The 17,549-nt window shown below is 36.7% G+C and overlaps 1 protein-coding gene across 1 annotated transcript in view; it reads left to right on the top strand.

Moving 5' to 3' along the window:
• The window catches only part of GLO1 (glyoxalase I), a 28,998-nt gene extending 11,731 nt beyond the window's left edge, over positions 1-17,267 (top strand). The window contains exons 2-6 of the mRNA XM_032462997.1: positions 7,773-7,855; positions 10,010-10,150; positions 11,232-11,299; positions 11,973-12,062; positions 15,018-17,267. Coding sequence (XP_032318888.1) covers positions 7,773-7,855; positions 10,010-10,150; positions 11,232-11,299; positions 11,973-12,062; positions 15,018-15,106 — 471 coding nt within the window. The 3' untranslated portion in view covers positions 15,107-17,267. The remainder of the gene's footprint in view (positions 1-7,772; positions 7,856-10,009; positions 10,151-11,231; positions 11,300-11,972; positions 12,063-15,017) is intronic.
• The last annotated feature ends 282 nt before the right edge of the window (positions 17,268-17,549 follow it).

Raw genomic sequence — 17,549 nt, 5'->3', positions numbered from 1 at the left:
AACACCAAGGTTAAAAATACAGTACCATTTATAATTGCTCAACAGAATTAAGTATGTAGGTATAGGTATATCAAACACGTATAGGATTTGTTTGCTGAAAATTACACAGTGCTGATAAAGAAATCAAAGATCTAAGTAAATGGAGAAAGAGTGTGTTCATGATTGGAAGAATCAGCATAGCAAAGATGTCAATTCTCCACAAATTGATATACATGTTTAACACAATTCCTATCAAATCTGTTTTTAGATATAGTCAAGATTATTCTAAAATTTATATGAAAGACAAAGAGACCGGATTAACTAAATCTTGAGAAGAATGAGGTGGAAGGAATCAGTCAATCTACCTGATTTCAAGACTTAATATATAGCTGCAGTAGTATTGGCAGAGAGATAGACATTAGAGAACCCAGAAATAGACTCACACTATTAAGCCCAACAGATTTTTCACAAAGGTGCAGTTCAGTGGAGAAAGGATAGTTTTTTCAACAAATGTGCTGGAACAATTGGATATCCATATGTAAAAAAAGGAAGCTTTATCTAACCTCACATCTTATACAAAAAAATCCATTTAGAGGTGCTCAAAGGGACTTGACCCTTTGGTTCACATCCCTGCCCCACTTTTCTAGTTTTGTCAGGATTATATTACAGGCACATAGTACATGTACTAGAAACATCCTTGATTATAACTTTAAAGTTTATTTCATAGTAGTTTTGAATTACATTTGGAGAATCCTCCCCCCCCTAAAAAAAACCCACTGATTATTTCTATTATCTTCCTTTTTATAAAGCAAAGGAGCAAATCTTTGTTCCTGGGTAATCATCCCAGAAAACGCAAAGATAATTTGGGCATAAAAGACATCTTTTATTGTTCTAAACTTATTGTTACCGGGGGGTAAAATGGGTGGGAAGGGATAATTTGGGAATTCAAGATTTGTACCTCTTGGAGAGAGATGGAAATGTTAGCTATCTTGATTGTGGTGGTGGGTTTCATTGATGTATACATCTATCAAAATTCATCAAATTGGAGAGACAGAAGCAAGATGGTGGAGTAGAAGGATGCTTGTAGCTCACCCTCTCCCACAAATACACCAAAACTCACATCTATGGACCCACTCAGCCAACCAGAGCACCTGCCAAACTCCGACAGAACATCACCCTCTTCGAAAGACAAAGACACCAAAAATCTGGTAGGAAAAAAGAAAGAAGAAAAAGCAAAACACTGTGGGATGATCCCGCGGGGAGGGAGCAGCAAAGGAGGACTGATGCTGGTTCGCTGGGTCTCCCCTCTCCAATGGAGAGGCCAGCGGGACGGAGAGGGAGCCTCAGAGGCTCAGATCTGCCTCGAGCACCCCTTGACTGACAGAACTGAGTTAAACGGGCACAAAGGGTCCCCGCGACACTCAGCCCTAGACGCGAGCAGGCAGCTGGGGCCGGGACAGGCTGCCCAGGCTGGGACAGGCTGCCCAAGCCGGGCGGAGGACTGGGGTGGCTGCACTAAGGCGGCCCTGGGGGACTGCAGGGGGCTGTGCGCCGTGGCTGGGAGGGGATACAGAACAGAACAACCTTGGTCCCCCATAAATTGCAAAACAAGCAAAGCAACACGGCTGGTGTGCCCTGGGGGGAGGGGCACCATAGTCTTTGTCTCCTCAGACCTGCACCTCCATTACTGGCACTTCTCAAGAGAGGCGGGGCTCATCTATGGCCGCCATATTCTCCTGTGCGCAGGGCACGGGCGGGGATGGGGCCAAGAACTGAATCTGCACCCGGAGGCTCCGCAACCTCCTAGGCAGGACTGAGACTTGTTTACAGCCTGAGGCAGATAGGAGCTTTCTGATCTGGCACCTCAGAGAACTCGTGCTGCCAAGACAAACAAGGAGCTGAGATTTGGCACGGAGCAGAGGTGGGGCAGTTCCGCGGTCTTCCCCGAGCCCGCCTTCGGAACACCGACCCAAGGTGGAGCCGACAGCTGCACAGATCAGCGGAGCAACTGGTGCCGGGAAAGGGCGGGCGGCAACCTGCTTTCCTGGCAGGAACGCAGCACCTGACCCAGTGTTAGGAGGGGGCGTGATCTGCTAGCCGACAGCCACTGGGAGCAGTACAGACAAGGGCGCCAACAGAGGGCCTCTGGAAACAGCAAGCTGAGTTTGCGAAACAGGGCAAAGACACAAAGACCTCTCAATAAAATCATTAAGAGCACAGCATCTCCAGGAGAACTAGATAACTGATACTCCTTAAGCCACAGTGCCAGAGAGATACGAGCAATATGAAGAAGCAGAGGAACCACTCCCAGTTAAAAGATCAAGAGAAATCCCCTGAAAGCACAATCAAGGAAATAGACTTTGATGGCTACTAGATCAAGATTTCAAAAAAGGAGTGATCAAAGTACTGAAGGAACTAAAAGAGATAGTGTTTAGAGACATAAAATATGTCAAAAATGAAATAGAAGCTATAAAGAAGAACCAAGTAGAATTAGTAAACTCATTTGCTGAGATGAAAGCTGACCTAAAGGCTGTACAAAACAGGCTAGATAATGCAGAGGAATGATTAAGTGACCTAGAAGACAGGACAACAGAAAGCACCCAATCAGAACAGCTGAGAGAAAAACAAATAAAAACCAATGAAAACAATATAAGGGACCTATGGGATAATATAAAGCGTGCCAATCTATGCATAATAGGGGTTCCAGAAGGGGAAGACAGAACAAAGGGAATTGAAAAGGTATTTGAAGAAATCATGACTGAAAACTTCCCAAACCTAAAGGAATCAGATATCCAAGTACAGGAGGCTCAGAGAGTTCCAAACAGAAAGAACGCAAACAGACCCACACCAAGACGTATTATAATCAAGATGGCCAGAGTCAAGGATAAAGAAATGATCCTAAAGGCAGCAAGAGAAAAACAAAGAATGAGTTACAAGGGAACCCGCATAAGGCTCTCAGCCGATTTCTCTACACAAACAGTACAGGCCAGAAGGGAGTGGCAAGATAAATTTAAAGTCAATGAAAAAAAGATGCAGCCTTGGATACTCTATCCAGCAAGGCTATCCTTTAGAATAGAAGGAGAGATAAAGAACTTCACAGACAAGCAAAAACTAAAAGAGTTTAGCAACACTAAACCCATGCTAAAAGAAATATTGACAGGTCTACTCTAAATAAAAAAGAAGCAGGATGCTACAAAAAATGAGAAACTCATAAGTGGAAAGGAGATAACTGCCACAAATTACAAAAAGAATAAACACAAAATTGTAAAAGAAGACATTTAAATCATTAAGAATGGGAGAGGGAAGCAAGGAAAGCCATTGTGGAAAACAGTATGGAGATTCCTCAAAAGACTAGGAATAGACTTACCATATGGCCCAGGAATCCCGCTCCTGGTCATAAATCCAGAAGGAACCCTACTTCAAAATGACACCTGCACCCCAATGTTCATAGCAGCACTATTTACAATAGCCAAGAAATGGAAACATTTTAAGTGTCCATCAACAGATGACTGAGTAAAGAAGTTGTGGTATATTTATATGATGGGATACTATTCAGCCATAAAAACCGACAACATAATGCCATTTGCAGGAATATGGATGTTCATGGAGAATGTCATTCTAAGTGAAGTAAGCCAGAAAGAGAAAGAAAAATGCCATATGAGATCTCTCTTATGAGGAATCTTCAAAACAAAACAAAACAAAACATAAATACAAAACAGAAACAGACTCATAGACATAGAATACAAACTTGTGGTTGCCAAGGGGGCGGGGGTGGGAAGGGAAAGACTGGGATTTTAAAATGCAGAATAGATAAACAAGATTATACTGTATAGCACAGGGATATATAAACAAGATCTTGTAGCTCATAGCAAAAAAAAAAATGTGACAATGAATATATATATGTTCATATATAACTGAAAAATTGTGCTTTACACTAGAATTTGACACAACATTGTAAAATGACTATTACTCAATAAAATAATGTTAAAAAATTCATCAAATTGTATGCCTGAAATATGTATAATTTACTGTACAGGAGTCATACCATAATAAAGGTGTTAAAAAAGACATTATTTATTGTTCTGAATTTAAAGCATAAGGGAAAGACAAAGTTAAGAACTGTGATGGAACAAGACATCAACATAACTCTTACTTTTTTAAACACAAGGTATATTTATTTTAAATAATATTTTAGAACCATAACAATAAATAGTGATTTTTAGTAACTTTTTAAGAGAGGAACTTTTTTCCAAGATAATTCAAGTGTTTATCAGAAGTAACGGAGAGGTGTTCTGTTACAAAGAGGTAACAGAATATTCTAGTAATAAAAACTGTTATCCGAGTATAGAGTAACTTGATCATTTTATAAAAAGCAAGCCCTGCTTGTGTTTTATATCATCCAAATAATACTTTGGCAGCAAAGGATTTTTAAGCCTCTATTTTTTATGAATAAATCTACTAACATTGAATATACTTTTTTCTTCCTTGGAGAATTGCTTCTTTAGGTCTTTTGCCCATTTTTGGATTGGGTTGTTTATTTTTTTCTTATTAAGTCGTATGGGCTGCTTATATATTCTGGAGATCAAGCCTTTGTCGGTTTCATTTTCAAAAATTTTCTCCCATTCCGTAGGTTGTCGTTTTGTTTTACTTATGGTTTTCTTTGCTGTGCAGAAGCTTGTAAGTTTCATAGGTCCCATTTGTTTATTCTTGCTTTTATTTCTATTGCTTGGGTAGACTGGCCTAGGAGAACATTTTTTAGACATATGTCAGATAATGTTTTGCCTATATTTTCTTTTAGGAGGTTTATTGTATCTTGTCTTATGTTTAAGTCTTTGATCCATCTTGAGTTGATTTTTGTGTGTGGTGTAAGGGAGTGTTCTGGCTTCATTGATTTACATGCTGCTGTCCAGTTTTCCCATTACCATTTGCTGAAGAGACTGTCTATTCCATTGTATATTCTTGCCTCCTTTGTCGAAGATTAGTTGACCAAAAGTTTGTGGATTCATTTCTGGGCTCTCTATTCTGTTTCATTGGTCTATATATCTGTTTTTGTACCAATACCATGCTGTCTTGATGACTGTAGCTCTATAGTATTGTCTGAAGTCTGGGAGATTTATTCCTCCAGCTCTTTCTTTCTCTTCAGTAATGTTTTGGCAATTCTAGGTCTTCTGTGGTTCCATGTAAATTTTATTATGACTTGTTCTAGTTCTGTGAAATATGTCCTGGGTAATTTGATAGGGATTGCAGTAAATCTATAGATTGCCTTGGGCAGTATGACCATTTTAACAATATTGATGCTTCCAATCCAGGAGCATGGGGTATCTTTCCATTTTTTAAAGTCTTCTTTAATTTCCTTCATCAATGGTTTATAGTCTTCTGTGTATAATTCTTTCACCTCCTTGGTTAGATTTACTCCTAGGTATTTTATTACTTTGGGTGCTATTTTAAAAGGGGATTGTTTCTTTACTTTCTTTTTCTGTTGATTCATCTTTAGTGTAAAGAAATGCAATTGACTTTAGAATGTTAATCTTGTAACCTGGTACCTTGCTGAATTCTTTGATCAGCTCTAGTAGTTTTTGTGTGGACCTTTTAGGGTTTTCTATATATAGTAACATGTCATCGGCATATAGTGACACTTTTACCTCTTCTTTTCCAATTTGGATCCTTTTTATTTCTCTCTCTTTCCTGATTGCTGTGGCTAGGACTACAAATGATCAATAGGCACATGAAAAAATGCTCAATATCACTAATTATCAGAGAAATGCAAATCAAAACTACAATGAGTTATCACCTCACACCAGTCAGAATGGCCATCATTCAAAAATTCACAAATGACTAATGCTGGAGAGGCTGTGGAGAAAAGGGAACCCTCCTACAGTGCTGGTGGGAATGCAGTTTGGTGCAGCCACTGTGGAAAACAGTATGGAGATTCCTCAAAAGACTAGGAATAGACTTACCATATGACCCAGGAATCCCGCTCCTGGGCATATATCCAGAGGGAACCCTACTTCAGGATGACACCTGTACCCCAATGTTCATAGCAGCACTATTTACAATAGCCAAGACATGGAAACAGCCTAAATGTCCATCAACAGATGACTGGATAAAGAAGAGGTGGTATATTTATACAATGGAATACTATTCAGCCATAAAAACCGACAACATAACGCCATTTGCAGCAACATGGATGTTCCTGGAGAATGTCATTCTAAGGGAAGTAAGCCCAAAAGAGAAAAAAAAAGAAAAAAACCCATAAATACAAAGCAGAAACAGACTCATAGACATAGAATACAAACTTGTGGTTGCCAAGGGGGTGGGGGGTGGGAAGGGACAGACTGGGATTTCAAAATGTAGAATAGATAAACAAGATTATACTGTATAGCACCAGGAAATAGATACAAGACCTTATGGTAGCTCACAGAGAAAAAAATGTGACAATATATATATGTTCATGTATAACTGAAAAATAGTGCTCTACACTGGAATTTGACAAAAATTGTAAAACGATTATAACTCAATAAAAAAATGTTAAAAATATATGCTTCTTTCTTTTTGCCATGTATAGACTTTTTGTAAGGGTTAAAAATAGTGTTAGAGTCTGTATCTGTATGTTTTCTTGGAAATAATGTTTATTGTATTGAGTCTTCTCAATTGGAAAAGTAATGTATCTTTCTTTTTTTTAAACTATTTTTTCCAGCTTTATTGCAATAAAATTGACATATAACTTGTAAGTTTAGGGGGTAGAACATGGATTTGATATATGTACATATTGCAAAATGACTGCCACAGTAAGTTTAGTTAATGCATATATCACCTCACATAGTTATTTTTTGTGTATATGTGATAACTCTCTTAGCAACTCTCAAGTGTACAATACAGTGTTGGTAACAATGTATAGACTTTTAAAAGTTAATTTTAATATCCTTTTATATGTGTATATTTATACAGCTATAACACATGTCTGCGCTAACAGACAATAAATTTAAAGGCTTTAACTTTACTTTCAAGATGTCATTAATCTTAATAGCGTATTACAGAAAATGTGTCTATATATGTATTCTGCTTTTTAAACTTAATATACCATGTGCATATCCCCATGCTTCTAAAGCAGCATTTTTAATGTCTTCATAATATTCTATTATATTTGCATCATAATTTATCTAACTATTCCTTCATTGTTAGAGACAGTTTAGTAAGGTGGTTGAAGCAAAGACTTTGGAACAAAATTGCATGGGCTGGAGTTTTTTCTCTGCCACTTACTGTCTCAGCAGCAAAATGGGGGTGGTATAATACATATCTCATAGAGTTGTTGTAAAGATTATATAACTTAATTTCTGTTAATTATTTAGAGTATCTGGCACACAGAGTGTAAATGTGATGAATATCTTTATACATAAATCTTTGTCGGTTTCTAATTATTTCCTTAAATTTTTAGAAGAGGAACATCTTGGTCAATGAGTATGAACTCTTTAAGACTCCTGAGATCCAAATTGCTTTTTAGAAAGATTGTAGGATAGGTATAAGGATAGGCTAGGATAAAGGTAAGGGATACTTCTTTCACAGCAACTACAGGAAAAAAAAATCTGTGCCTAAAGTACATGAATTTGAGTGTAGCCTTTATGGGCTGAATAGAAGTAATAATAAAGCCATGATAGACTGAAAGGGACAAAATTGCTTTCTTCCTGAACGATGTGTTAACAATGGTAGACTGTATCTTGTTATTGAAAGCACAATTAATGTTGGTAACAAGTGGTAAAAGTTAAAGGTACTTAATATATACTGTTTCTCCTTAGGATTTTCTGCTGCAGCAGACCATGCTGAGGATTAAGGATCCTAAGAAGTCACTGGATTTTTATACTAGAATTCTTGGAATGACGTAAGTAAACTGTTGGTGCCTGTGATGTTTAAAAACATATCTTTGCAAATATAGGGAATGTTTTCAGATCCATTTAAAAAAAGATTAAAGTTTGCTTCAAAGGTCACAAAAGTCCTTTTGGACAGGAGTCTGGAACTCAGCTTGACTGGCCAGGGCATCTGTCGGGCCCCTCTCCTCTATCCCATCCAGGCTCACTGGGCAACAAGATATGAATACTTGGATTTTCTCTAACTTCCTTCTCTATGAGAGCTGCCAGTTAAATCGTTGATGAATCAAGACCATTTTGATGTTATGGCCACTTTTAACCTCTTGTTTAGTACTTCAGAAGAAATACAGCTACAAAGACATATCTAAAACTGGAGATCTGTCCCATTTTTGTAGGATGTATTCTCTATTGCTGAGTAGGTTATATCTACTGATTTTGTAATCTTTAAGATATATTTGTTTATTTTTCTTGATTTGTTTCCCTAAATAACAATGAGTTTTTTTGTCTGTTTTTGGTAATGTAGATTATATATAAAGAATAAATGATCTTTAATATACTGCCTAGATAACCTCTATTGACATTGATCTGACCAGTTCTGAAAAATACAAAATGAAAAGTGACAGCCTCTCTCTCCCAGTCTTTCTTTTCAAAGATAACTGCTGTTAACAATTTCTTATAATTCTTTCCAGAAAAAGTAATTTTGCTTATTTCAAAGTAATTATGACATATTCAAAGGACAGAATGAAAACAGATTTATTGAACACTTGCTATTTGCCAGGCACTTTATGTGTTATTTCATTCAGTCTTCACAGTAGGCTTATGAAATAGCTTATATCCCCATTTTACATGGAAAGAGTAAACCAAATGGACTCCAGTGTTGATCTTGTTTTTAAAGAGCCCCCAAATAGGGTACAACTTGACATTACACTGAAAGGTACGCTCAGCTGAGAAAAGAAAGTTACAACAGGTCCAGTTCCCATCTGATTGGTCTGTAAGGCTTATGCAGTCCGCTTTGGTAGGTGCAGAGATAGTTTTTCATAATTAGAGTATTTGAGATGTTTGATCCTTATTATAAACAATCTATTTGTGATAAGCCAATGCATAGATCTTAGTGGGCCAAGGCATATTACATAGCAGTGATAATCAAAAGATTTGGAATAGAACTCTAGAAACTTTCCATTTGCTATGCTTCAACCATTCCCTGTTAATGATTTTGAATGAGGTTATCTTTGACCATTTAATCCTCAGTAATCTGAAGAAAATTGTGTTGTATGCATCTTCATTCTACCCTACTTCTTACAAAATAATCTTGCACTCTTTAGACTCACTTTAGAGGCCACAATTGCAATGAATCTTCTTCAAAACCTCAGGATGAATAATTCGTTCATTTACTTATAATCAGTCCCTCGTTTTCCACTGCTCTTTCCCCTCAGCCTACAAAAAAGCTTAAGCCTTTTCTGCTCTAGGATAATTCTTGCCCTCTGCTCTCTTGCCATCCTTCCCATCATCATGACCACCTACATGGGTAGACCATACTTGCTGTTTTACTTGCTCACCTCCGTTCTCCAGCTTCTAGTGCCCCATGCTGCTGAAACTGCCCTCACAGGACCTTTCCATATCTACTGACCTCTTCTCAGACTTAATCCTGTTTGACCTTTCTGCAGTATTTGATACTGTTAACCACTTTACCGTTGACATTCATGTCTTCTGTGATAGTAATCTGCCCTCTCTTAACACCTATTGTCAATTTCTTACCCTAAGAGTTTTGGCATTACTTAGTAAGAACTCAGTAAATTTATTTTATTTAACTGATGCCATATATCTGAAAGAACAGTAAGGTATAATCCATTCTATTTTTCACTAAACATGAACAGTTTTCTTTTGAAGATATCTTTTGCGTGCCATAAATCCAGCTAAATTTCTGAAAGAATCGATGAGTTACAAAAGTTTGTTATTTTTTAAAAAAACTTTTTATTTCTCTGATATTTACAAATGAATAAGTTTTTTAAATGAGACTTTTTCATTGATTTTTTTTGTCCCTTGCTTTTTCTATCAAAACAGCCTCACTATGTACAGCTCTTATTCTTTGTAGAATATTGCCATGTTGATTTTAGTATGAATCAACTTTTCCTGTTAATTGATTCAGGCTTTTTGTTGTTTAATTTTAGGCTACTCCAAAAATTAGATTTTCCCACTATGAAATTTTCACTCTATTTCTTGGCTTACGAGGATAAAAATGACATCCCAAAAGACAGAGATGAGAAAGTAGCGTGGGCATTCTCCAGAAAAGCTACACTTGAACTGACGCAGTGAGTATGAGTTTTCACCTTTTTATATATTCTACATTTTTTAAAACTTAACTCTTTTAAACTCCCCCCCCCATATCAGCCTAATTTAAACCAGGTCTGCTTAATCACTCTGTATTTGTAACAATATGTTTGAGTATTTTTTCATGTAGCTTATGGTCTTTGCATTGTTCTTTTGGTGTAGGTAGGGCAGGTGAGATCATTTGCCTTTTAGATAGTGTAAGACTGAAATGGCAAGATATTTGTTAAACTGAGGCTAATACATGTTTAGGTACTACAAGTAAGGACTTCATAACTTCACATTTAAAAATGTTTAAAAATGTTGAAATAAGCATTCCCCTTCTTTTTTTACTCTTCATGCTGTTTCTGTGCGCCCTTTAACAACTAACAAAAGAACGTTTGTTTCAGCATGTGTGTCCCCAATTGCATTCTCATTTGTAAAATGGGAGTACTCAAGTATATCCCTTGGAGCTGTTTTGAGGATTTAATGAAATATAAAGTATTAGTATAATAAATGATAGTTGCTACTGTTATCATTATTGTTCTTATCCAGATGCCTGGTTTTACTGTCTCCTTAGTCTAGTTAAAATTTTGCCCTTATGCTAAGTAAAATAGACAGAGAAAGACAAATACTGCGTGGTATCACTTATATGTGGAATCTAGAAGATAGAACAAACTAGCGAAAGAAGCAGACTTACAGATACAGAGAACAGACTAGTGGTTACCAGTGGGGAGACAGAAGGGGAAGGGCACGATAGGGGTGGGGAAGTGGGAGACACCAACTGTTGGGTATAAGATAGGCTACAGGGGTGTAATGTACAACACAGAATATAGCGAATTTTTTGTGATAACTGTGAATAGAGTGAACGTTTCAAAACTGTATAAAGTTTTTTAATTTTAAAAATAATTCTTTGCCCATTTGTAGTTTCTATAGTTGAAAATTTAATATTTATAGTAGCAGAGATTAGACCAAGTATATTAAGTAGCATATAAAAGTGGTAAGATTTCAAAGATTGTTGTAACTTTCTTTTCAGAATATCTGTTCTACAGGTCATTTGTAATTATGATTTCCCTCCTTTTGTAGCAATTGGGGCACTGAAGACGATGAGACCCAGAGTTACCACAGTGGCAATTCAGACCCTCGGGGATTTGGTATGTTTGCCTGTTTGTATGTAATGTGCATTGTGTACCTATTTATGATTGTAATCAATCTGAAACATTAAGTATTATCAGTTTATTATGAGTATGGTTATTTTCATTTTCCACAAATTGTTTTACTTAGGAGCTGTTTAATTTCATTATCTCAGTCTAAATTTTACGTTTACTCTCTCACAATGATTTTACTTTTCAGTCTCAGTATTAATATTTCCCGTAGAGTTTTCAATTTAAAAAACAAAAACGATGGTTAATAATAATCCTGCTTTCTGCTAGCTAACTTCTGCCTTGGTCTGAAATCTCAGAATTACAGCTTAAGTTGGCTGCTCTATAGTCAATGTCAACAACAAGACTATTAAGCATGAGTAAATGGTTACTCTGTTTTGTTGTAGGTTATCCTTAACAGATTGAACTATACATCAGCCAATATTGGGCTTATTTAAAATAATTTATAATTCAGAGCAACTAATTAATTTGTTATACCCAGCTAGTTAGACTTAGATTCTTGTTCTTTAATATATTATATGTTTTGAACTACTTGATTCAGTCTGTTTTTGGGCACCGTATATTTTGAAATCCACTAGTTTTGGAAGCCACTTGTGGCACACGGATGTCCTGTTGTAATTGTTTCTTCTTTCTCTCTGCCGTGTTTTGGGGGTGATTACCTAAGGTCACATTGGAATTGCTGTTCCTGATGTTCACGGGGCTTGTAAAAGATTTGAAGAACTGGGAGTCAAATTTGTGAAGAAACCTGAAGATGGTGAGTCTGCTACTTGTTTTCTTCAGGCTCCTCTTTATTTATATAGCGTTTAATACGCCCCCACAGAGGGCACTGTTGTAGTAAAATCCTTTTCGTTACAAGTAACTTTGAAGCCTACTCCAGCCAGCTTAAGGAAAGAAGGGAAATTATTGGAAGAATACCTAGTTAAAAGACAGCACCTAGGGTGGCTTCACGAGGGATGAGTCACAGGGTCTGGAGAACCATCAAAGACCTAGGTTCTCTCTCCCACCCTCGATCCTACCACATTCCTCAGTGTCCATCAGCTTTCACTATCTTGGGTATATCTAGCTACCTAAGTAAGTTCCTTAAAGTCTATTTCATCTGCTGTTAATGTAACTACACTAACTCTCTTCAGTTGATAACTGCCTGGTATTTCTTTTTCACTCTTTTATAACCTTTGCATGTCCTTATGTTTTAAGGATGTATCTTAAAGTACTATATATCTGGGTTTTGGTGGATTTACATGTATTGTAATTATTTTATTTAGATTTGTTTTTGCCATCATAACTTACTATTTCAATTTTTGTTTGAAATATTTCACTGTTTCAATCCTTTCTTTTCTTTTTTGCAGTTAAGAGATTTGATATCCAAATATCCTCCTCCCCAATAAGAAAAGAGCTTGCTCCTCTTCATCCTCATTAAGTTACTATTACCCAGGCTGATATATTATTGATTTATTTTTCCTTTTTCTTTGGCCTTGGCTTTTTTCCCCTTAAAGATAATAAATATGTCAAGGTATATATATTTTCTCCACATGTCTCTTGTAGCATCTTTTGAATTTTTTGGTCCATTTATTAAGTACCTCAACCAAAACTGTTTTCAAAGGTTTTTGTGAAGCAAAACTCTTGAGGCTTTGTATGCCCAAGAGCCACGCCTTTATATATGAAGACAGTTTTGTTCCTGTAAAATCTTAGGTTGATTTTCCTTCAATCTTGAAAATACATCTTGGGCGGGAGGTGGGAAGGGACAGACTGGGATTTCAAAATGTAGAATATATAAAAAAGATTATACTATATAGCACAGGGAAATATATACAAGATCTTATAGTAGCTCACAGCAAAAAAAAATGTGACAGTGAATATGTATATGCTCATATATAACTGAAAAATTGTGCTCTACACTGGAATTTGACACAACATTGTAAAACGATTATAACTCAATAAAAAAATGTTTTAAAAAAGTCACAGCAAAAAAAAAAAAAAAGAAAATACATCTCTGTGGTCTTAATTTCCCATGCAGTGTTGTTGTTGAAAAATCTGCTGATTTGTGTTTCTTTGTATATTATCTTCTGTTTTGTTCTAGAAGCTTTTTACGTTTATCTCTTTGTCCTTGCCTTCCTTCCGAGAGAGTTCTTCAAACTGGTATATCAGTTAGCTAATTTTTCCTCAGATGTATCTGTTCTGATATTCATCTTTTGTATTCTCATCTATTGTGTTATTAATTTTGGCTATTATAATTTTGATCCCTGATTTTTGCTGGGTTCCTTTAATATTTTCTTGTTCCTATTTCACATTGGCTATATTTATTATTCTGTATCACTTTTACGTATTTTAATAGGTCTTGGCCCGTTGGTCTAATACTTATTCTTATGTTTGAATCTGTAATCCATTGTTTGTTTTATGGTTATGTTCCTCAAATTCTTGTTATTTTGGCCTCAAGGGGTTTTTGTTTGTTTTGTTTTGTTTTGTTTTGTTCTGTTTTGTTTTGTTTTGTTTCCTACTGAAACTATAAGTTTTTGCAACCATCAGGCAATGTGAATGGGGAGGATCAGACCTCAGTACTTAAAAACCCAAATGATCTCAGGGAGATGGGCTGGGCAGAGAGAGAAAATAAGAGTTAAATGCTTCACATTCTGTGGGACACCTCTCAGGTCAGGTCCTCTCTCCCCTTTGTCCCTGAGGGAGAAGTAGTATTAGTAGGAGACACTTCTGGGATTGTCTGGTTGTATGGAAAGTGAATGCTGGGGGGAACAGTTGGTGCCACCTGCTTTTCTCAGTTCCTCAACAGGCACAGGGCTTCTTTACTGCCCTTGTCTACTCCTGAGGACATGTGGACCTGGAGGGGTAGGTGCCGGTGCCCAAGGCACTGAGAGGAGCAAGAGCCAAACTGACAAAACTCCCTGTTTATTCTCCCACAGCCATGGTGGACTGCCTTCTTCCACCCTCTTCCACACAAAGCAGGTTAAAACAATCACCACCCCATCCCTACCATTTCTCTCCCCAGCCATCACCCCAGAGGCATCATACTTTTCTTTTTTTTTTTTTTTCCCCAATTTTCCATCTGTGTTCCTCTGAGGTTGTTCTTGGGGAAAGGAGCCAGAAATAGGAGTCAAACTGATTTAGCATCTTGGTTCCAAAATAAATTTCTGAGGTCACATTTTTCCATTTAAGCAAACACCTCTACTACTAGACATGCTAACCAGTTAATCCTATAACTCAATCCCAGTTATGAATTCCTGGGAGAAAAAAATCTGCCTGGCAGAGCTTGGGTTACATAGAATAAATAGTGTTTAAAGGATTTGCATGACCTAGTCATCTGGGTCTTTTGGCTGTGTAGATAAGCCATGCTACCTGCTTCCTTGAGCACCTACCTGTTTTCTCTTCTTTAAAATAAGACAATTTCTGTGACTATTCAGCTGGTATCATGAAGTGATACTGTGAAGATGAAGTAAATACCTGAGACCTAAAAGATGCAGCCTGTCCCACAGTTTATTTCAGCACAGTTTGTTTACAGCTATGTGTAGAAGATAAAATGTGTCACTCTGAAAATCATGCATCTGGGCAATGCTGACAATAGAATTTTTTAAAGTCAAAACTATAAACGAAATAATGTAATTAAAGTGCAAATTAAAATTGTTATTAATAAAAAGTGGATTTTAAATTTTTAAGTTTTTTTTAAAGCCTTTTCAATAATAAAAATCATCTTGTTTTACAGGTAAAATGAAAGGCCTGGCATTTATTCAAGATCCTGATGGCTACTGGATAGAAATTTTGAATCCTAACAAAATGATAACTATTATTTAGTTCTGTGAGAATACTACTTTGAGATTTCAGTGAAGACATTGTGGAAGGTAAAAAAGTAATCAGTGTGATTCAGGATACTCAGATAAGAGATATGTCATTGTCCCAATTCAGATTTATTCTTAGGTCCATTTCCCTTTCCTGTTTCAGCTAAGTTTTTCACCTAACTGTTCAGTCATTCTGGTTTTAAAGTAGTGCTTTGTCTTATGTCCTTGAATGTAGTGTAAAACTTTACTTTTTTAGTCAATAATCAGAACAATTCCCTTCAGAGTCTGCATTTGCCTTCTGTCTCCTAAAGAGATATAAGTCCACAAGTCTGCCTTTGGATCATCATTTTAAAAAAAAAATTAACATGTTTTTGTTGTGGTTACCTTGTGGGGTTTCAGTTCCTCAGAAGTAACTTTTCACAAAGGAAAGTAAAGAATACTGAACAAAAAGGAAACTTCATGTATATTTCAAATAGTATAAAGTTTATTTTGCAAAAGAGAAGTTACTCTTGGGATAAATTCAGAATCATGCTGACAAGGATGCTGATAGAAAAACTAATTTCTTCTTCTTTACAAAGTACTTTCAAAGTTCAAGGACTAACCTCTTTACTTTGGGATGGAGAGGAGGATGGGAATATTCTCTACTGGGTATGCAGACACTGGACTAGGCTGTCACATACTTTATCTCACTTAATCCTCCTCACCATCCTGTGAGATAGAAAGCAGGTTAGACATGCAAAATAACTTTAATGAATCCAAGGCAATATAAACGGGCTCAAGTACTCAAGATGTCATCATTTTTAGTATTTAGATTGTACCTCAAAAATCAGTACATCACAATACCTCCTCCACTAGTCTTCCTTGTAAAAATCTTCAGTGAGTTTGAGCATTGTGCTCTCAGCTCTTGGGCCTGAGTACCACAGTGAGGGAAGAAGCAGTGGAGGAAGTCAGGAGCACACGACTGTTCTGGGGATGCTCGATTGTTCCTGTGCGAGTGGTGCTTATATTACTTGCAAAGAGTCCCCTACCCCAAGGTCTTCCGGTTGCCAGTAATCATTTAGGATAAATTACGTTCAGTGATAACATAACTTAGTAATCAGAAGTCAGCTCAGTGATCTTCCCTGCTGTGATTGACATTTGGTTTTTAAAAACCAAACTGATTTAAAAAAAAAAACTGAATTTGAAAATCTCTTATGGCCCAGATAATAAGAACATCAAGTTTGTGGTTTAACTACATTTAGATTGATTTATAGACTTTTGTAGAAGACCTTTAGATAGGCCGTGCCAACTGTACTTACACTAGAGGCACTTTACGTTTCCTTTTTGGATGGAATGGATTCATGTGAGCAGTTCAAACAAATAACAGTACTTATAGACTGAAATAAAGTCAAATTTTAGATAAGACTATATTAATTTGCAAACTTCTGTCTAGCACGTTCTTTGGAAAAAAGGAAAAAGATTGCCTTCTGGGAGTTCTGCAAGGATTTGAAAGGGCTTGCAAGGCTCATTCAGAACTGGGAATAGTTGTAATTCTAAGGATAGGGAAGGGTAGGGAATGTGGGAGGAGGAGAGTAAATAAGGAATAAAGAATTGTGGTAGGAAAAATGCAGAGAAGAAGAAAGGGCAAATATCAAAAGTGAGTTGTGGGAAGTACGAGTGTTACCAAGTTGGACAGTTATCATAAATTCAGTCGTTCAAACCTTATTTCCACAGGAAGAAGCCTTCTCTACTTGCTAAGTAAAACTTGCCAAAAGATAGCCCTTGCTTATTTTTTTAAGTTCATCCCTATATGCATTGAAGGAATATACATTGTATCACCAGGCTTTGCTAGAGATTAGGGCAATTCACTTACTTCTAAATAAACTTACCTGAGAAATGGTGATATGAAAGGGTGAAATAGAGCACAAGAAGCTTTCTTATTTTCCATGATTGGACAGCAAGACTGTAGCCTACTGTCAGTGTAAAATAAATTAGTCTCACGAACCCTACACCACTGAGCCTGGGACTCAGTTATAATACGGGTGGTCTGAATTAATTGCTGATGCCTTAGAATCACGCGTGGCTTCCCCACATCACATTCTGACTAGGATTGCGTACAATGTATATAAATCTTCCTTAGTAACACAACTGTTTGTGAAGAGGGTTATATCAGTAAAGATGCATGCTGCTTATAATGAGAAAAGACCCAATTCTTTGTGTGTGTGTGTGTGTGTGTGTTGAATTGTTGTTGCTAATTTATTGATAATAGCTCAGTGACTGTGAATGGTACCAGAGCAAAGTATACCAAAATACTCTGACATTCTAAAAATAACTAATACGTGTTCAACATTTTGCACAGCATTATTGCAGTGGCTGATAAAACTGTAAAACAAGCTTTATTATAATTCTCATTTTATGGATAAGGAGACCAAGGTTAAGAAAGGCTCTTTGACTTTTCAAAATCACTCAGCCAGGAAAGA

This window comes from Camelus ferus, chromosome 20 (genome assembly GCF_009834535.1).
Source record: "Camelus ferus isolate YT-003-E chromosome 20, BCGSAC_Cfer_1.0, whole genome shotgun sequence".
In the NCBI taxonomy this organism is placed as follows: Eukaryota; Metazoa; Chordata; class Mammalia; order Artiodactyla; family Camelidae; genus Camelus; species Camelus ferus.
This window is presented reverse-complemented; position numbering and strand designations above follow the sequence as displayed.